This window comes from Chrysemys picta, chromosome 1 (genome assembly GCF_011386835.1).
Source record: "Chrysemys picta bellii isolate R12L10 chromosome 1, ASM1138683v2, whole genome shotgun sequence".
NCBI classification, from domain to species: Eukaryota; Metazoa; Chordata; order Testudines; family Emydidae; genus Chrysemys; species Chrysemys picta.
In genome coordinates this window covers 131,087,992-131,100,805 of record NC_088791.1, presented here as the reverse complement: position 1 = coordinate 131,100,805, position 12,814 = coordinate 131,087,992, and the positions used below count along the sequence as shown (strand labels likewise).

Genomic DNA, 12,814 nt, shown 5'->3' with positions numbered 1-12,814 from the left:
TGAGAAAGGCCTACACCACCTTGTTTGTTGATATAAACCACTGTGGTCATATTGTCGGTCATATTCTGCACTGACAACCCTCTTCCACAATAGAGAGCATGTTGGTGTACACTTCTGGTGAACACTGTATTGCAGAGGTACCACTTCTACTGCTCTTTATTTAAGAGATCCTGAAGAGAGGGGTCCCTGAAGAGAGAAGGGGAAGGGGAGGTGGGTGTAGTCACTGGAGAAAAGTGAATGGAATATTCATATGATATTATGTCTGTGGCCCAATGGTCAGTGGTGACAAGGGACCAATCTAGCCTGAAGTGAGCTAAATGATTTCCCAATAGGGAGGTCTTGAATTCTGAAGTCAATGGAGCTACAAGACATCTCTTGAATGCCCCACCCCAATGAATGTTTCTGGGACAGGCAGAGCTGGGTGGTATGGGATGGAGATGGAAATACTGGTATTTCCCCCAAGTGGTTCTGTTGACCTTTAATAATAGAAGGTGGAGAAACTGATCTCAAAGAAGGATAAGGCTGTTTAATATGTTTCCTCTTAAAGTATGTCTGCACTTACAGTGGAGTGTAGAGTACAGACATTGCACACACAGCTAGCAAAGGTTTAAACAGCAGGGTTCACTGTGAAGCACAGCATAGGCAGATACAGTAGAGTGCTCTAAATGCCTTTAAACACCAGGGTGTATACCCGACACAGCTCTCTATATGTGCATACATAGTTTTAGATGCTGGTGTGTATGCTCTGAGAAAACTCAGGACGACTCATGAGATCTTCAAAAATATGGAAAGTCTCATCCAACTTGAAACTGAATAGTTCTGCCCTTTTGAAAGGGCAAATCCTCCATCATTTGGACTTCTCTGCAACACCGATCCCTGAAGCCGAGAGGCATGTCATATAACAGTCATCATTGCCAGTGATCTGGCAGCCATGGCCACTGCATCAAATGCTGCTTGTAGTCTCACTCTAGCCACTAAATGGCCCTCACTGACCAGCAACATAAATTCCTCATGAGCCTTGATTGGTCCACATGACCTTGTCACTGGCCATTCAGAATGGTAGGTTCAAAGAGTAGGTTATTCAGCCAAATAAATCCAGACTCTTTGGCACTCTCTCTCTCTTTTGACGTGGGCCTGAAATTTGCCATTTCATTTGTTACTGTTGCCACAAGTTAAGATGGGGCAGGGTGCATGTAAAATAATTCCACTCTTTTGGAAGGCACTGGTTTGGTTTTTATCTACCTTGCAAAAGTCAGGTGGTGCCATGGCCACAAAGTTTTGGAAGGGTATATAATTGCCTTCCAAGTTAATGAGACCATCTTTCCTGCAGAGGACTCCAGTAACATGCCCATCAATTTATGTGTCAGCTCCTGAACCTCTTCAATGGGAATTTGGAAGGTCTGACCTATTCTTTTTAATTCTTGAAATCACTTGTAGTCATCCAACTGTGGGACCATTAGGAGGCACTACAGTCTCAAACTCATAGACTTTAAGGTTAGAAGGGACCATTATGATCATCTAGTCTGACCTCCTGCACAACACAGGCCACAGAATCTCACCCACCCACTCCTGTAACAAACCCCTAATCTATGTCTGATTTATTGAAATCCTCAAATCATGGTTAAAGACCTCAAGGTGCAGAGAATCCTCCAGCAAGTGACCTGTGCCCCACGCTGCAGAGGAAGGCAAAAAACCTCAAGGGCCTCTGCCAATCTGCCCTGGAGGAAAATTCCTTCCCGACCCCAAATATGGTGATCAGCTAAACCCTGAGCATGTGGGCAAGACTCACCAGCCAGACCCAGGAAAGAATTATCTGTAGTAACTCAGATCCCACCTCATCTAACATCCCATCACAGGATCATTGGACATATTTACCACTAATAATCAAAGATCAATTAATTTCCAAAATTTGGCTATCCCATCATACCATCCCCTCCATAAACTTATCAAGTTTAGTCTTGAAGCCAGATATGTCTTTTGACCCCACTACTCCCTTTGGAAGGCTGTTCCAGAACTTCACTCCTCTAATGGTTAGAAACGTTAGTCTAATTTCAAGTCTAAACTTTCTAATGTCCAGTTTATATACATTTGTTCTTGTGTCCACATTGGTACTGAGCTTAAATAATTCCTCTCCCTCCCTGATATTTATCCCTCTGATATATTTATAAAGAGCAATCATATCTCCCCTCAGCCTTCTTTTGATTAGGCTAAACAAGCCAAGCTCTTTGAGTCTCCTTTCATAAGACAGGTTTTTCATTCCTCGGAACATCCTAGTAGCCCTTCTCTGTACCTGTCTAAAACACATTATTTTAAACTGAACATCTATTTTAACAATATTAATACACAGGTGAGCTCGTCTGGTCTCCAGCTATTGTTGAGTGTTCAGTTGAGGCCTAGGAACCTTGGTATGAGTTGGCAGCGGGGTTTGACAGCATCACAAATCCCATCCCAGAGATAGGTAACAAAATCTAAAGCTAAGGGTTGCAAAAGGCACGCAGATAACTATAAACCATTAACTAAGAATTATTGATTAAAAGTAGAAAAGCTAACTATAAAAAATATCTAGTTAAGAAAGAGCTGGCAGTCTCTTGGACAGGCTCTGTTTCCAAGCAAGGAGACAATGAGAGGAACTGAATGGTGGTCAGCACACATTGTCCTTATATGCCCTTAATGCAGAGCACAAGGACTGAAGAATACATGTGCACTTTATGGATACTGCCGGCCAAAAGATTCCAATCTCTGGCATGAGGCATGTGTGCACCATTATCAGAATGTGCATATGGACAACTACTCCAAGGAAAATATGCAGTTTTAACACTGTTCAGATTACTCTTCAATAGTTGTACTAAACCAGTTGTTTCCAAACTTTTTGTATTGGCGACCCCTTTCACACAGCAAGTCTCTGGGTGCAAACCCCCCCCCCCCTTATAAATTAAAATGGGGGGGGTAATTTGATTTAAATTTAATTTTAATTTAATGGGGGTTCAGGGCTGTCCTGCCCCCACTCATGGCAGAGCCTGGGGCGGACAGCTCTCTACTCCCACGTAACCACCTCATGGCCCCCTGAGGGGTCACAACCCCCAGTTTGAAAACCCCTGTCCTAACCTGTTTCACAGAATTGCTGTGCACTGTTAGGCCCAGATCCTGCAAAGATTTACACGCATGCTTAAACTTCAATCCCATTTATTTCAATGGAAGTACGCATAGCATGTAAAGTTAAGCATATTGTGACAGACTCAGACCAGTGGGGTACAGGAGTCTGGTAGAGGGCAAATATACTGGCCACTGGATGAGTAGTTTTCTGTTCCCTGAGTGACCAGAGCAGGGGCTGCACTAGAGTAATCAGGAACCTGCCAGAACCAGTTAAGGCAGGCAGGCTAATTAGGACACCTGGAGCCAATTAAGAAGCGGCTGCTAGAATCAATTAGGGCAGGCTAATCAGGTCACCTGGGTTTTAAAAGGAGCTCACTTCAGTTTGTGGTGCAAGTGTGAGGAGCTGGGAGCAAGAGGTGCAAGGAGCTGAGAGTGAGAGGGTGTGCTGCTGGAGGATTGAGGAGCACAAGCGTTATCAGACACCAGGAGGAAGGTCCTGTGGTGAGAATAAGGAAGGTGTTTGGAGGAGGCCATGGGGAAGTAGCCCAGGGAGTTGTAGCTGTCATGCAGCTGTTACAGGAGGCACTATAGACAGCTGCAGTCCACAGGGCCCTGGGCTGGAACCCAGAGTAGAGGACGGGCCCGGGTTCCCCCCAAACCTCCCAATTGACCTGGACTGTGGGTTCTTCCAGAGGGGAAGGTCTCTGGGCTGTTCCCCAACTCACATGGTGAATCTCTGAGGCAAGAAAATCCGCCAATAAGCGCAGGACCCACCAAGATAGAGGAGGAACTTTGTCACAATATTTATAAGTCTTTACAGGATCAGGGTCCTAAACAACTGTTATGTTGCACCCCAAAAGGTGTCTGAACTTGAGCTGCAAGTGATCTATCAATTTGCAGTAGTTAACATAAGAACATAAGAATGGCCGTACTGGGTCAGACCAAAAGGTCGATCTAGCCCAGTATCCTATCTACTGACAGTGGCCAATGCCAGGTGCCCCAGAGGGAGTGAACCTAACAGGTAATGATCAAGTGATCTCTCTCCTGCCATCCATCTCCACCCACTGACAAACGGAGGCTAGGGACACCATTCCTTACCCATCCTGGCTAATAGCCATTAATGGACTTAACCTCCATGAATTTATCCAGTTCTCTTTTAAACCCTGTTATAGTCCTGGCCTTCACAACTCCTCAGGCAAGGAGTGCCACAAGTTGACTGTGCGCTGTGTGAAGAAGAACTTCCTTTTATTTGTTTTAAACCTGCTGCCCATTAATTTCATTTGGTGGCCCCTACTTCCTGTATTATGGGAACAAGTAAATAACTTTCCCTTATTTACTTTCTCCACATCACTCATGACTTTATATTCCTCTAGTATATCCCCCCTTAGGCCTGGTCTACACTAGGCGTTTATGTCGAAGTTAGCGCCGTTAAATCGAATTAACCCTGCACCCGTCCACACTGCGATGCTATTTAGTTCGACATAGAGGTCTCTTTAATTCGACTTCTGTACTCCTCCCCGACGAGGGGAGTAGCGCTAAATTCGACATGGCCATGTCGAATTAGGCTAGGTGTGGATGGAAATCGACGCTAATAGCTCCGGGAGCTATCCCACAGTGCACCACTCTGTTGACGCTCTGGACAGCAGTGCGAGCTCGGATGCTCTGACCAGCCACACAGGAAAAGCCCCGGGAAAATTTGAATTTGAATTCCTTTTCCTGTCTGGCCAGTTTGAATCTCATTTCCTGTCTGGACATCGTGGCGAGCACAGCAGCACTGGCAACGATGCAGAGCTCTCCAGCAGTGATGGCCGTGCAGTCTGGGAATAGAAAGAGAGCCCCAGCATGGACTGATCGTGAAGTCTTGGATCTCATCGCTGTGTGGGGCGATGAGTCCGTGCTTTCCGAGCTGCGATCCAAAAGAAGGAATGCAAAGATCTACGAGAAGATCTCTAAAGACATGGCAGAGAGAGGATACAGCCGGGATGCAACGCAGTGCCGCGTGAAAATCAAGGAGCTGAGACAAGGCTACCAGAAGACCAAAGAGGCAAACGGACGCTCCGGATCCCATCCCCAGACATCCCGTTTCTACGAGGCACTGCATTCCATCCTCGGTGCTGCCGCCACCACTACCCCACCAGTGACCGTGGACTCTGAGGATGGGATACTGTCCACGGCCGGTTCCTCAGACATGTTAGGGGACGGGGAAGATGAGGAAGGAGATGAGGAGGGCGAGGCAGTTGGCAGCTCTCACAACGCTGATTTCCCCGACAGCCAGGATCTCTTCATCACCCTTACAGAGATCCCCTACGAAGCGTCCCCAGCCATTACCCCGGACACAGAATCTGGTGAAGGATCAGCCAGTAAGTGTTGTAAACATCTAAACATTTATTTTTAACAAAACAGGAATATTAACAATTAAAAGAATGGGTTGTTCATGATTAGTGTGCCCTAGGCGCTTAACGGTTTAGTAAGGGGCAGTGCAAGTTTTGAAAAGAAATCTAGCAATGTCCGGTTTTCAGTGATTGTCCTGCACAAGCCGCTCTACTGTGTATTCCCTGCTACTGCAGCTACAGTAAAATGCGGTCTATATGTGCGGGGATAGAGCAGTAATCCTCCTGGGACATCTCGATGAAGCTCTCCTGGAGGTAACTTGAAAGCCGTTGCATGAGGTTCTTGGGGAGAGCGGCCTTATTGGGTCCTCCGAAGTACGACACGTTGCCGCGCCACGAGATTATCAGGTACTCGGGGATCATTGCTCTGCACAGCAGGGCGGCATACGGCCCTGGTCTTTGGAGGCTTTCCCGGAGCATTCTCTCTTTGTCGCTCTCGGAGATCCTCATCAGGGTGATGTCGGCCATGGTGACCTGCTTTTAATTAGGTAGGGGAATGTTAGTGTTGGGACTGCTTTCCCGTTCCTTTACAGAACTGTCACCGCTGGTTTGCAGCCACGCGGTGGAGGCGGGAGAGGGGCAGCCGAAAGGGATCATTCCCGGGGACAGCCGCGAGGGGGTGGGACAGGGGCAGAGTTCCCGCTTGCCGGATTGCTGGCAGCAGGGACTGACATTGATTTAAATGTGAAATGAGGCCAGTGGTAATATAAAAGTTTTAAACTGCCACAAGTGTACGGCTTACCATGTCTGCCTGCAACAGAAATTCCGTTGTGCTGCCTCGCTTCTCAAATGTGCTGTTCAAGACCCCAGGCACAGAATGCGAAGGCCGAGAATTCGACCTTGTGCTGAGTGCGCATGTGAAAGGTGCTGTGCATGGTCTTGTTCACAGAGAAAGACTATGTTCTTTGTTCACAACTACATTTATCTTTCAGAGGAATTCACTCCCTTTTTCCCATTTCCACAGCCCCGTCTGCGACTGTCTCACAACCTAGCCTGGAATCACACTCCCAGAGGCTAGCGCGGATTAGGCGTAGGAAGAAGAGGACACGGGAGGACATGTTCTCTGAGCTTATGGCCTCTTCCCAAGCCCAGGCAGCACAGCAGACCCAGTGGCGGGAGAACTTGACCCGAATGCACCAAGCCAACATGGATCGGGAGGAGAGGTGGCGGCAGGAAGACCAGCAGGCGACTCAAACGCTGCTTGGACTACTGAGGGAGCAAACGGACACGCTCCGGCGCCTTGTGGATGTTCTGCAGGAACGGAGGCAGGAGGACAGAGCCCCGCTGCAGTCCATCTCTAACCGCCCTCCCCCGCCACCAAGTCCCATACCCACCTCACCCAAAGTGCAAAGAAGGAGAGGCGGCAGAGTCCCTGCTAACTCTCACTCCACCCCTGCAGAGAGCTCTAGTAGCAGAAGGCTCTCATTTCCCAAAATTTGAAAAGTTCTTTCCTTCCCGCCTGACACAAGCCCACGTCCAAGTTTCACCTCCCAATGCCATGTGTAGTTGATAATAAAAAATTCGTTTCTGTTAACTACTGTTTCAATCATGTTCTTTTGGAGGAGGAGGGGAAAGGGGGTTGGAAATTGGACAGGACAGTCTCCTTTGGCAGGGTACATAGTCGGGGGCAGGCACAGCAGCAGGGCACATACACAGTGCAGTGATGCAGTGACTAGTTGCCCCGGTTAGTCTGGGAGGTTGTTTTGATGTAATGTTGGGGGGGGTGGGTTGCTCTGTGACTTTGTGGCGGGGGAGGGCAGTTACAGATCTTAAGCGCCGGTCCTTAGACAGGATCACAGAGCCACACAGCATGGGATCTGTAACCGTCCTCCCCCTGCCACAAAGTCAAATAGACCTCCCATACACACAGTCCCGATCAGGAGGGGTGACAGGCTCCGTTGAAACAAGCATCCCACCGCAGCGGAGCCTGTCAATCCTTGAGTTTAGAAGCTGCATTCGCATCACAACACTAGACCCGCCCCGCACCACAGTCTGCGTCCCAGTTTTAAAAAATTCCCGCTAAAACAGTATTAAAGAAAACGGTGTGCTTTAACAAAGTAGAACTATTTTTATTTCGACACGTGTGTTGGAGGGGGGGTGAAGGGGGTATGTAACTGGATAGGATAGTCAACATTACCTGGGTAAAGAAACGGGGGCAGGTTTAGCTTCTCAGTACACAAACTATAAAATCACAGGTTACCCTGCTCACTCAGGAACTTTGCTTTCAAAGCCTCCCGGATGCACAGCGCTTCCCGCTGGTCTCTTCTAATCGCCCGGCTGTCTGGCTGTGAGTAATCACCAGCCAGGCTATTTTCGTCAACCTCCCACCCCGCCATAAAGGTCTCCCCCTTGCTCTCACAGAGATTGTGGAGCACACAGCAAGCTGCTATAACAATGGGGATATTGGTTTCGCTGAGATCACAGCGAGTCAGTAAGCTTCTCCATCTCCCCTTGAGACGGCCAAAAGCACACTCCACCACCATTCTGCACTTGCTCAGCCGGTAGTTGAAGAGTTCTTTTTCAGTGTCCAGGGCGCCAGTATAGGGCTTCATGAGCCAGGGCATTAGCGGGTAGGCTGGGTCCCCGAGGATGACTATAGGCATCTCCACATCCCCAACAGTTATTTTGTGGTCCGGGAAGTAAATACCTTGTTGCAGCCGTCTAAACAGACCAGAGTTCCTGAAAACACGAGCGTCATGAACCTTGCCCGGCCATCCCACGTAGATGTTGGTAAAACGTCCCCTGTGGTCCACCAGTGCTTGCAGCACCATGGAAAAGTATCCCTTTCGGTTAATGTACTGGGTGGCCTGGTGGTCCGGTGCCAGGATAGGGATGTGAGTTCCATCTATGGCCCCACCGCAGTTTGGGAATCCCATCGCTGCGAAGCCATCTATGATCGCCTCCACGTTTCCCAGGGTCACTACCTTTGGCAGCAGTACATCAACGATTGCCTTCGCTACTTGCATCACAACAACCCCCACGGTAGATTTGCCCACCCCAAACTGGTTCGCGACTGACCGGTAGCTGTCTGGCGTTGCAAGCTTCCACAGGGCTATGGCCACTCGCTTCTGTACACTCAGTGCAGCTCGCAACCGGGTGTCACTGCGCTTCAGGGCAGGGGACAGCAACTCACAAAGTTCCAGGAAAGTTCCCTTCCGCATGCGAAAGTTTCGCAGCCACTGGGATTCATCCCAGACCTGCAGCACTATGCGGTCCCACCACTCAGTGCTTGTCTCCCGTGCCCAGAATCGCCGTTCCACGGCATCAACATGACCCATTGCCACTGTGATGTCCTCGGCGCTGGGTCGCCTGCTTTCTGACAGGTCTGTGCTACTCTCAGACTTCAGGACATCACCGCGGTGCCGTAGCCTCCTTGCCTGACTTTTCTGCATCTGCCTCAGGGAAACCTTTATGATAAGCTGCGAGACGTTGAGAGCGGCCACAACTGCAGCGATGGTCGCAGCGGGCTCCATGCTCGGAGTACAGTGGCGTCCGCGCTGTCAATGACTGGAAAAGCGCGCGAACTGTTTTCCCGCCGGCGCTTTCAGGGAGGGAGGGCGGGAGTGATGGACGGATGACGACAGTTTCCCAAAAGCACCCTCGACTCATTTTGTTACCCAGAAGGCATTGCCGGCTACACCCAGAATTCCAATGGGCAGAGGGGACTGCGGGAACTGTGGGATAGCTGACCACAGTGCACCGCTTCGAATGTCGACGCTATCACCGTTAGTGTGGACGCACAAAGTCGAATTACTGTCCTTAGTGTGGACACACACGTTCGACTTTGCAATATCGATTACAAAAATTCGATGCAAGTAAAATCGAACTACTCTCGTAGTGTAGACAAGGCCTTAGTCTCCTCTTTTCCAAGTTGAAAAGTCCTAGCCAGTTTAATCTCTCCCCATATGGGACCCATTCCAAACCCCCTAATCATTTTATTTGCCTTCTCTGAACCTTTTCTAATGCCAGTATATCTTTTCGGAAATGAGGAGACCACATCTGTACACAATATTCAAGAAGTGGGCGTACCGTCGATTTATATAAGGGCAATAAGATACTCTCCATCTTATTCTCTATCCCCTTTTTAATGATTCCTAACATCCTGTTTGCTTTTTTGACCACCGCTGCGCACATCGTGGACGTCTTCAGAGAACTATCCATGATGACTCTAAGATCTTTCCTGATTCGTTGTAGCTAACTTAGCCCCCCATCATATTGTATGTATAGTTGGGGTTATTTTTTCCAATGTGCATTACTTTAGATTAAATTTCATTTGCCATTTTGTTGCCCAATCACTTAGTTTTGTGAGATCTTTTTGAAGTTTTTCACAGTCTGCTTTGGTCTTAACTATCTTGAGCAGTTTATTATCATCTGCAAACTTTGCCACCTCACTTTTTATCCCTTTCTCTAGATCATTTATGAATAAGTTGAATAGGATTGGTCCTTGGACTGACCCTTGGGGGACACCACTAGTTCACATATAAGTTTATATTTATAGCAATTTGGGATCCTATTGAACGAAAGACGCTTTATAGAAGTTTGTTATTAAAATCTAACATTAAAAACAAACTAAGGAATGCTAAAAGCAAGACAGATATTACTGCATATTTCCCTTTCTAATTTCCCTTTAGGAGTGAGTCTAGAGATTCCTGGTGGCATATCTGCCAGTTCCTCTTCTAAAAATGGTGGATGTAATGAGACATAAAATGTGGAGACATATTAATTTTAGCTCCACAAGAATACAATGATATATTGTAGAGACTCTCAACCTAGGAAGTTGCTGGAGAGTTGAACTATAATATTTTATTCTGTTATATACATTGTCTCATGTTTGTGATGCAAAGTTCATTAAAAAAAATTAAGTAAAGTGTGCAGTAAAATTTACATGAAAAGATCTGATAGAGAATATTTAAGATTTTCTTTTGTATTTTTTTTTTTTTTTTTTTTTTTTTACACAAAAGGAGCAGGGTTCAAAGTCTTGTTTGAAAAGTAAAGTGTTCTCTGTCGATTTTCAAAGTAAAGATTCTTTGCATTTCTAAAATTCAAGAAAATAGTTTATACTATTCAGTATTTATCACCTAGGAAGGCATAAAGTTCACCAAAGGTCAGCATCACAAAAATCTGGGGTACAGGGGAAAACAGGGGAAACTAGTATTGTTTTCGATTTGAAAAATGAGACTACATTACTAATTATAATACTTCTATGTGACCTTTTACAAAAATTGCTTTCACAGAATTTATACAAAATCTTCATTAACAACTTCTGAGTTTGTGCCAAAATAGAACGTATGAGGTAGGAAATGGGGATAATTATTTCCTGAGAGATAGTCTAAACTCTTCTACTATTCAGAACTATGGTACTTAAAGTTGAGTGCCCCTCACTAATGAATATTGGATAAGCTACAGTTTTTGAATAAGATACCTGAAAAATTTCTGACTAGAGCCAAAGCTAAACATTGTAAAAACCCTTTAGGAATAAACGTAGGCTTTTTATCATTTTGGAGACTTACTCAACGAGCATTTAGACCTGGAAACTCTTCAAGTTTCAGAATGTTTTTTTAATCATTACACAAAAGAGTATTATTCAAATACTGCACATTAAAATGTGCAAGGAAAGAGAACATTAAATTGCTGTTTTGGTCACTTGCTTTTTATCTATTGGCACTACTGGGGTCTGTGGCCTATAGTGTGTAGCATCAGCATTGCTCTAAGGGTACGTCTATACTTACCCGCTGGTTCGGCGGCAAGCAATCGATGTTCTGGGATAGATTTATCGCGTCTTGTCTAGACGCGATAAATTGATCCCGGAAGTGCTCGCCGTCGACGCCGGTAATCCTGCTCCGCGAGAGGAGTAGGCGGAGTCGACGGGGGAGCCTGCCTGCCACGTGTGGACCCGCAGTAAGTACCTTTAAGTTCAAACTAAGATACTTCGACTTCAGCTACATTATTCACGTAGCTGAAGTTGCATATCTTAGTTCTAACTGGGGGCTTAGTGTGGACCAACCCTAAGTGAGCTGAAGATGTCTAGAACTCCTTTTTTTGACAAGGCAGATAGGAACTTTCGACTGGGGTTTTAAGTGGGGAGAGACTATATAAAGCTCCAACTACAAGCTCTTTTTTGACTGAAGCTCCTTAATCTCATAGCTTTATGACTGTGCATGCCAACTAGAAGGTGACTGTGGACCTGTATAAGAGGCAACTTTAAGAATGCAGCAGCTGTATTTTGCTCTTTTACACCAGGAATATTTTTCTATATTCATTGCCACTCTTGGAGAAGAAAAGAGAAAACTTTTCAGGGTCACATTGAGATACTCCTACCCACCTACCTTACTCCACAAGCAGTGTCAATTGAAATCAGTGTGACTATTCATTGTGACAGATGGTATCAGAATCTAGCCCTTAGCCCTTGTCTTCTGTGGTCCAGTTACATCAATGCAAATAATAAATTCATCCCCTCTGTCTGGTGAAGTAGAAATGAGTGAATTTTGCAGCTTTTTGTAATTTTGCTCATCCTTTCCCATGGGTTTTCTATTCAGTTTATCCCTGCTATAGCAGAAAAACACAACTGATTACACAAAATTGAAGGGAATATACCGGATGATAATTAACCTTTTCTGAGGAACCATATAACAGTCTCCCATACAGCGAACAATAGAGCCGGCAATAAGGCGTCCCAACATCAGGGATCATCTTCTATAAACTTGTGGAGCATTAACTTGAGGGTTCCATTAAAGCGTTTGACTAACCCATCGGTTTCTGGGTGGTACACCGAAGTCCCGAGGGTCCGAATGTTCATGACGACAACTCTATCAGTTTGGAGGACACATTGGTGCTCTGATCAGTTAGGATCTCCTTGAGTATCCTGACCCGAGCGAAAACCTTCACTAGCTCCGTCGTGATGTTAGGGGTCATAGCCGTGCATAAGGGAATGGCCTTGGGATAGCATGTCACATAATAGACCAGTACGAGGATGAACCAATTCCCTGTCTGACTCTTTTCTAGTGGTTCCACCAGACCCATGACAATTCGTTCAAACGGTACGCCAACCACAGCGAGAGGTATGAGGAGGGCCCCTTTCGGTCCGGCCCACTGGAATTCAGGCCATTAAGCACAATAATCCCTCACCTCCTCGTATATGCCAGGCCAGAAACATTGACAGGCTATCCTCTCGAGAGTCTTCTCTCTACCCAAGTGTCCCACCCAAGGTACTGCATGAGCCAAATGCAGAAGGCTCCAACGCAGGCTCCGGGGCACCAAGAGCTGTTGGATGACTTCCCGTGTTTGGGGGTCCTGCACAAATCAATAAAGGCAGTCCCCTTGAATCTCAAACC

The 12,814-nt window shown here is 46.6% G+C and overlaps 2 protein-coding genes across 14 annotated transcripts in view; one reads left to right on the top strand and one right to left on the bottom strand.

Moving 5' to 3' along the window:
* Positions 1-12,814, bottom strand: part of CCDC91 (coiled-coil domain containing 91) — a 341,267-nt gene that overhangs the window by 290,814 nt on the left and 37,639 nt on the right. The gene's annotated exons all lie outside the window — the stretch shown is intronic.
* On the top strand, positions 4,748-7,017 carry LOC135976167 (uncharacterized). The gene is made up of 2 exons (XM_065570785.1): positions 4,748-5,453; positions 6,448-7,017. The coding sequence occupies exons 1-2, from the start codon at positions 4,877-4,879 to the stop codon at positions 6,921-6,923; spliced, it is 1,053 nt and encodes a 350-aa protein (XP_065426857.1). The 5' UTR covers positions 4,748-4,876; the 3' UTR covers positions 6,924-7,017.

Coding starts and splice junctions, on each gene's coding strand:
- LOC135976167 (XM_065570785.1), top strand. CDS start 4,877: ATGCAGAGCTCTCCAGCAGTGATGGCCGTGCAGTCTGGGAATAGAAAG. Junction 5,454..6,447: donor ATCTGGTGAAGGATCAGCCA/GTAAGTGTTGTA, acceptor CCATTTCCACAG/CCCCGTCTGCGACTGTCTCA.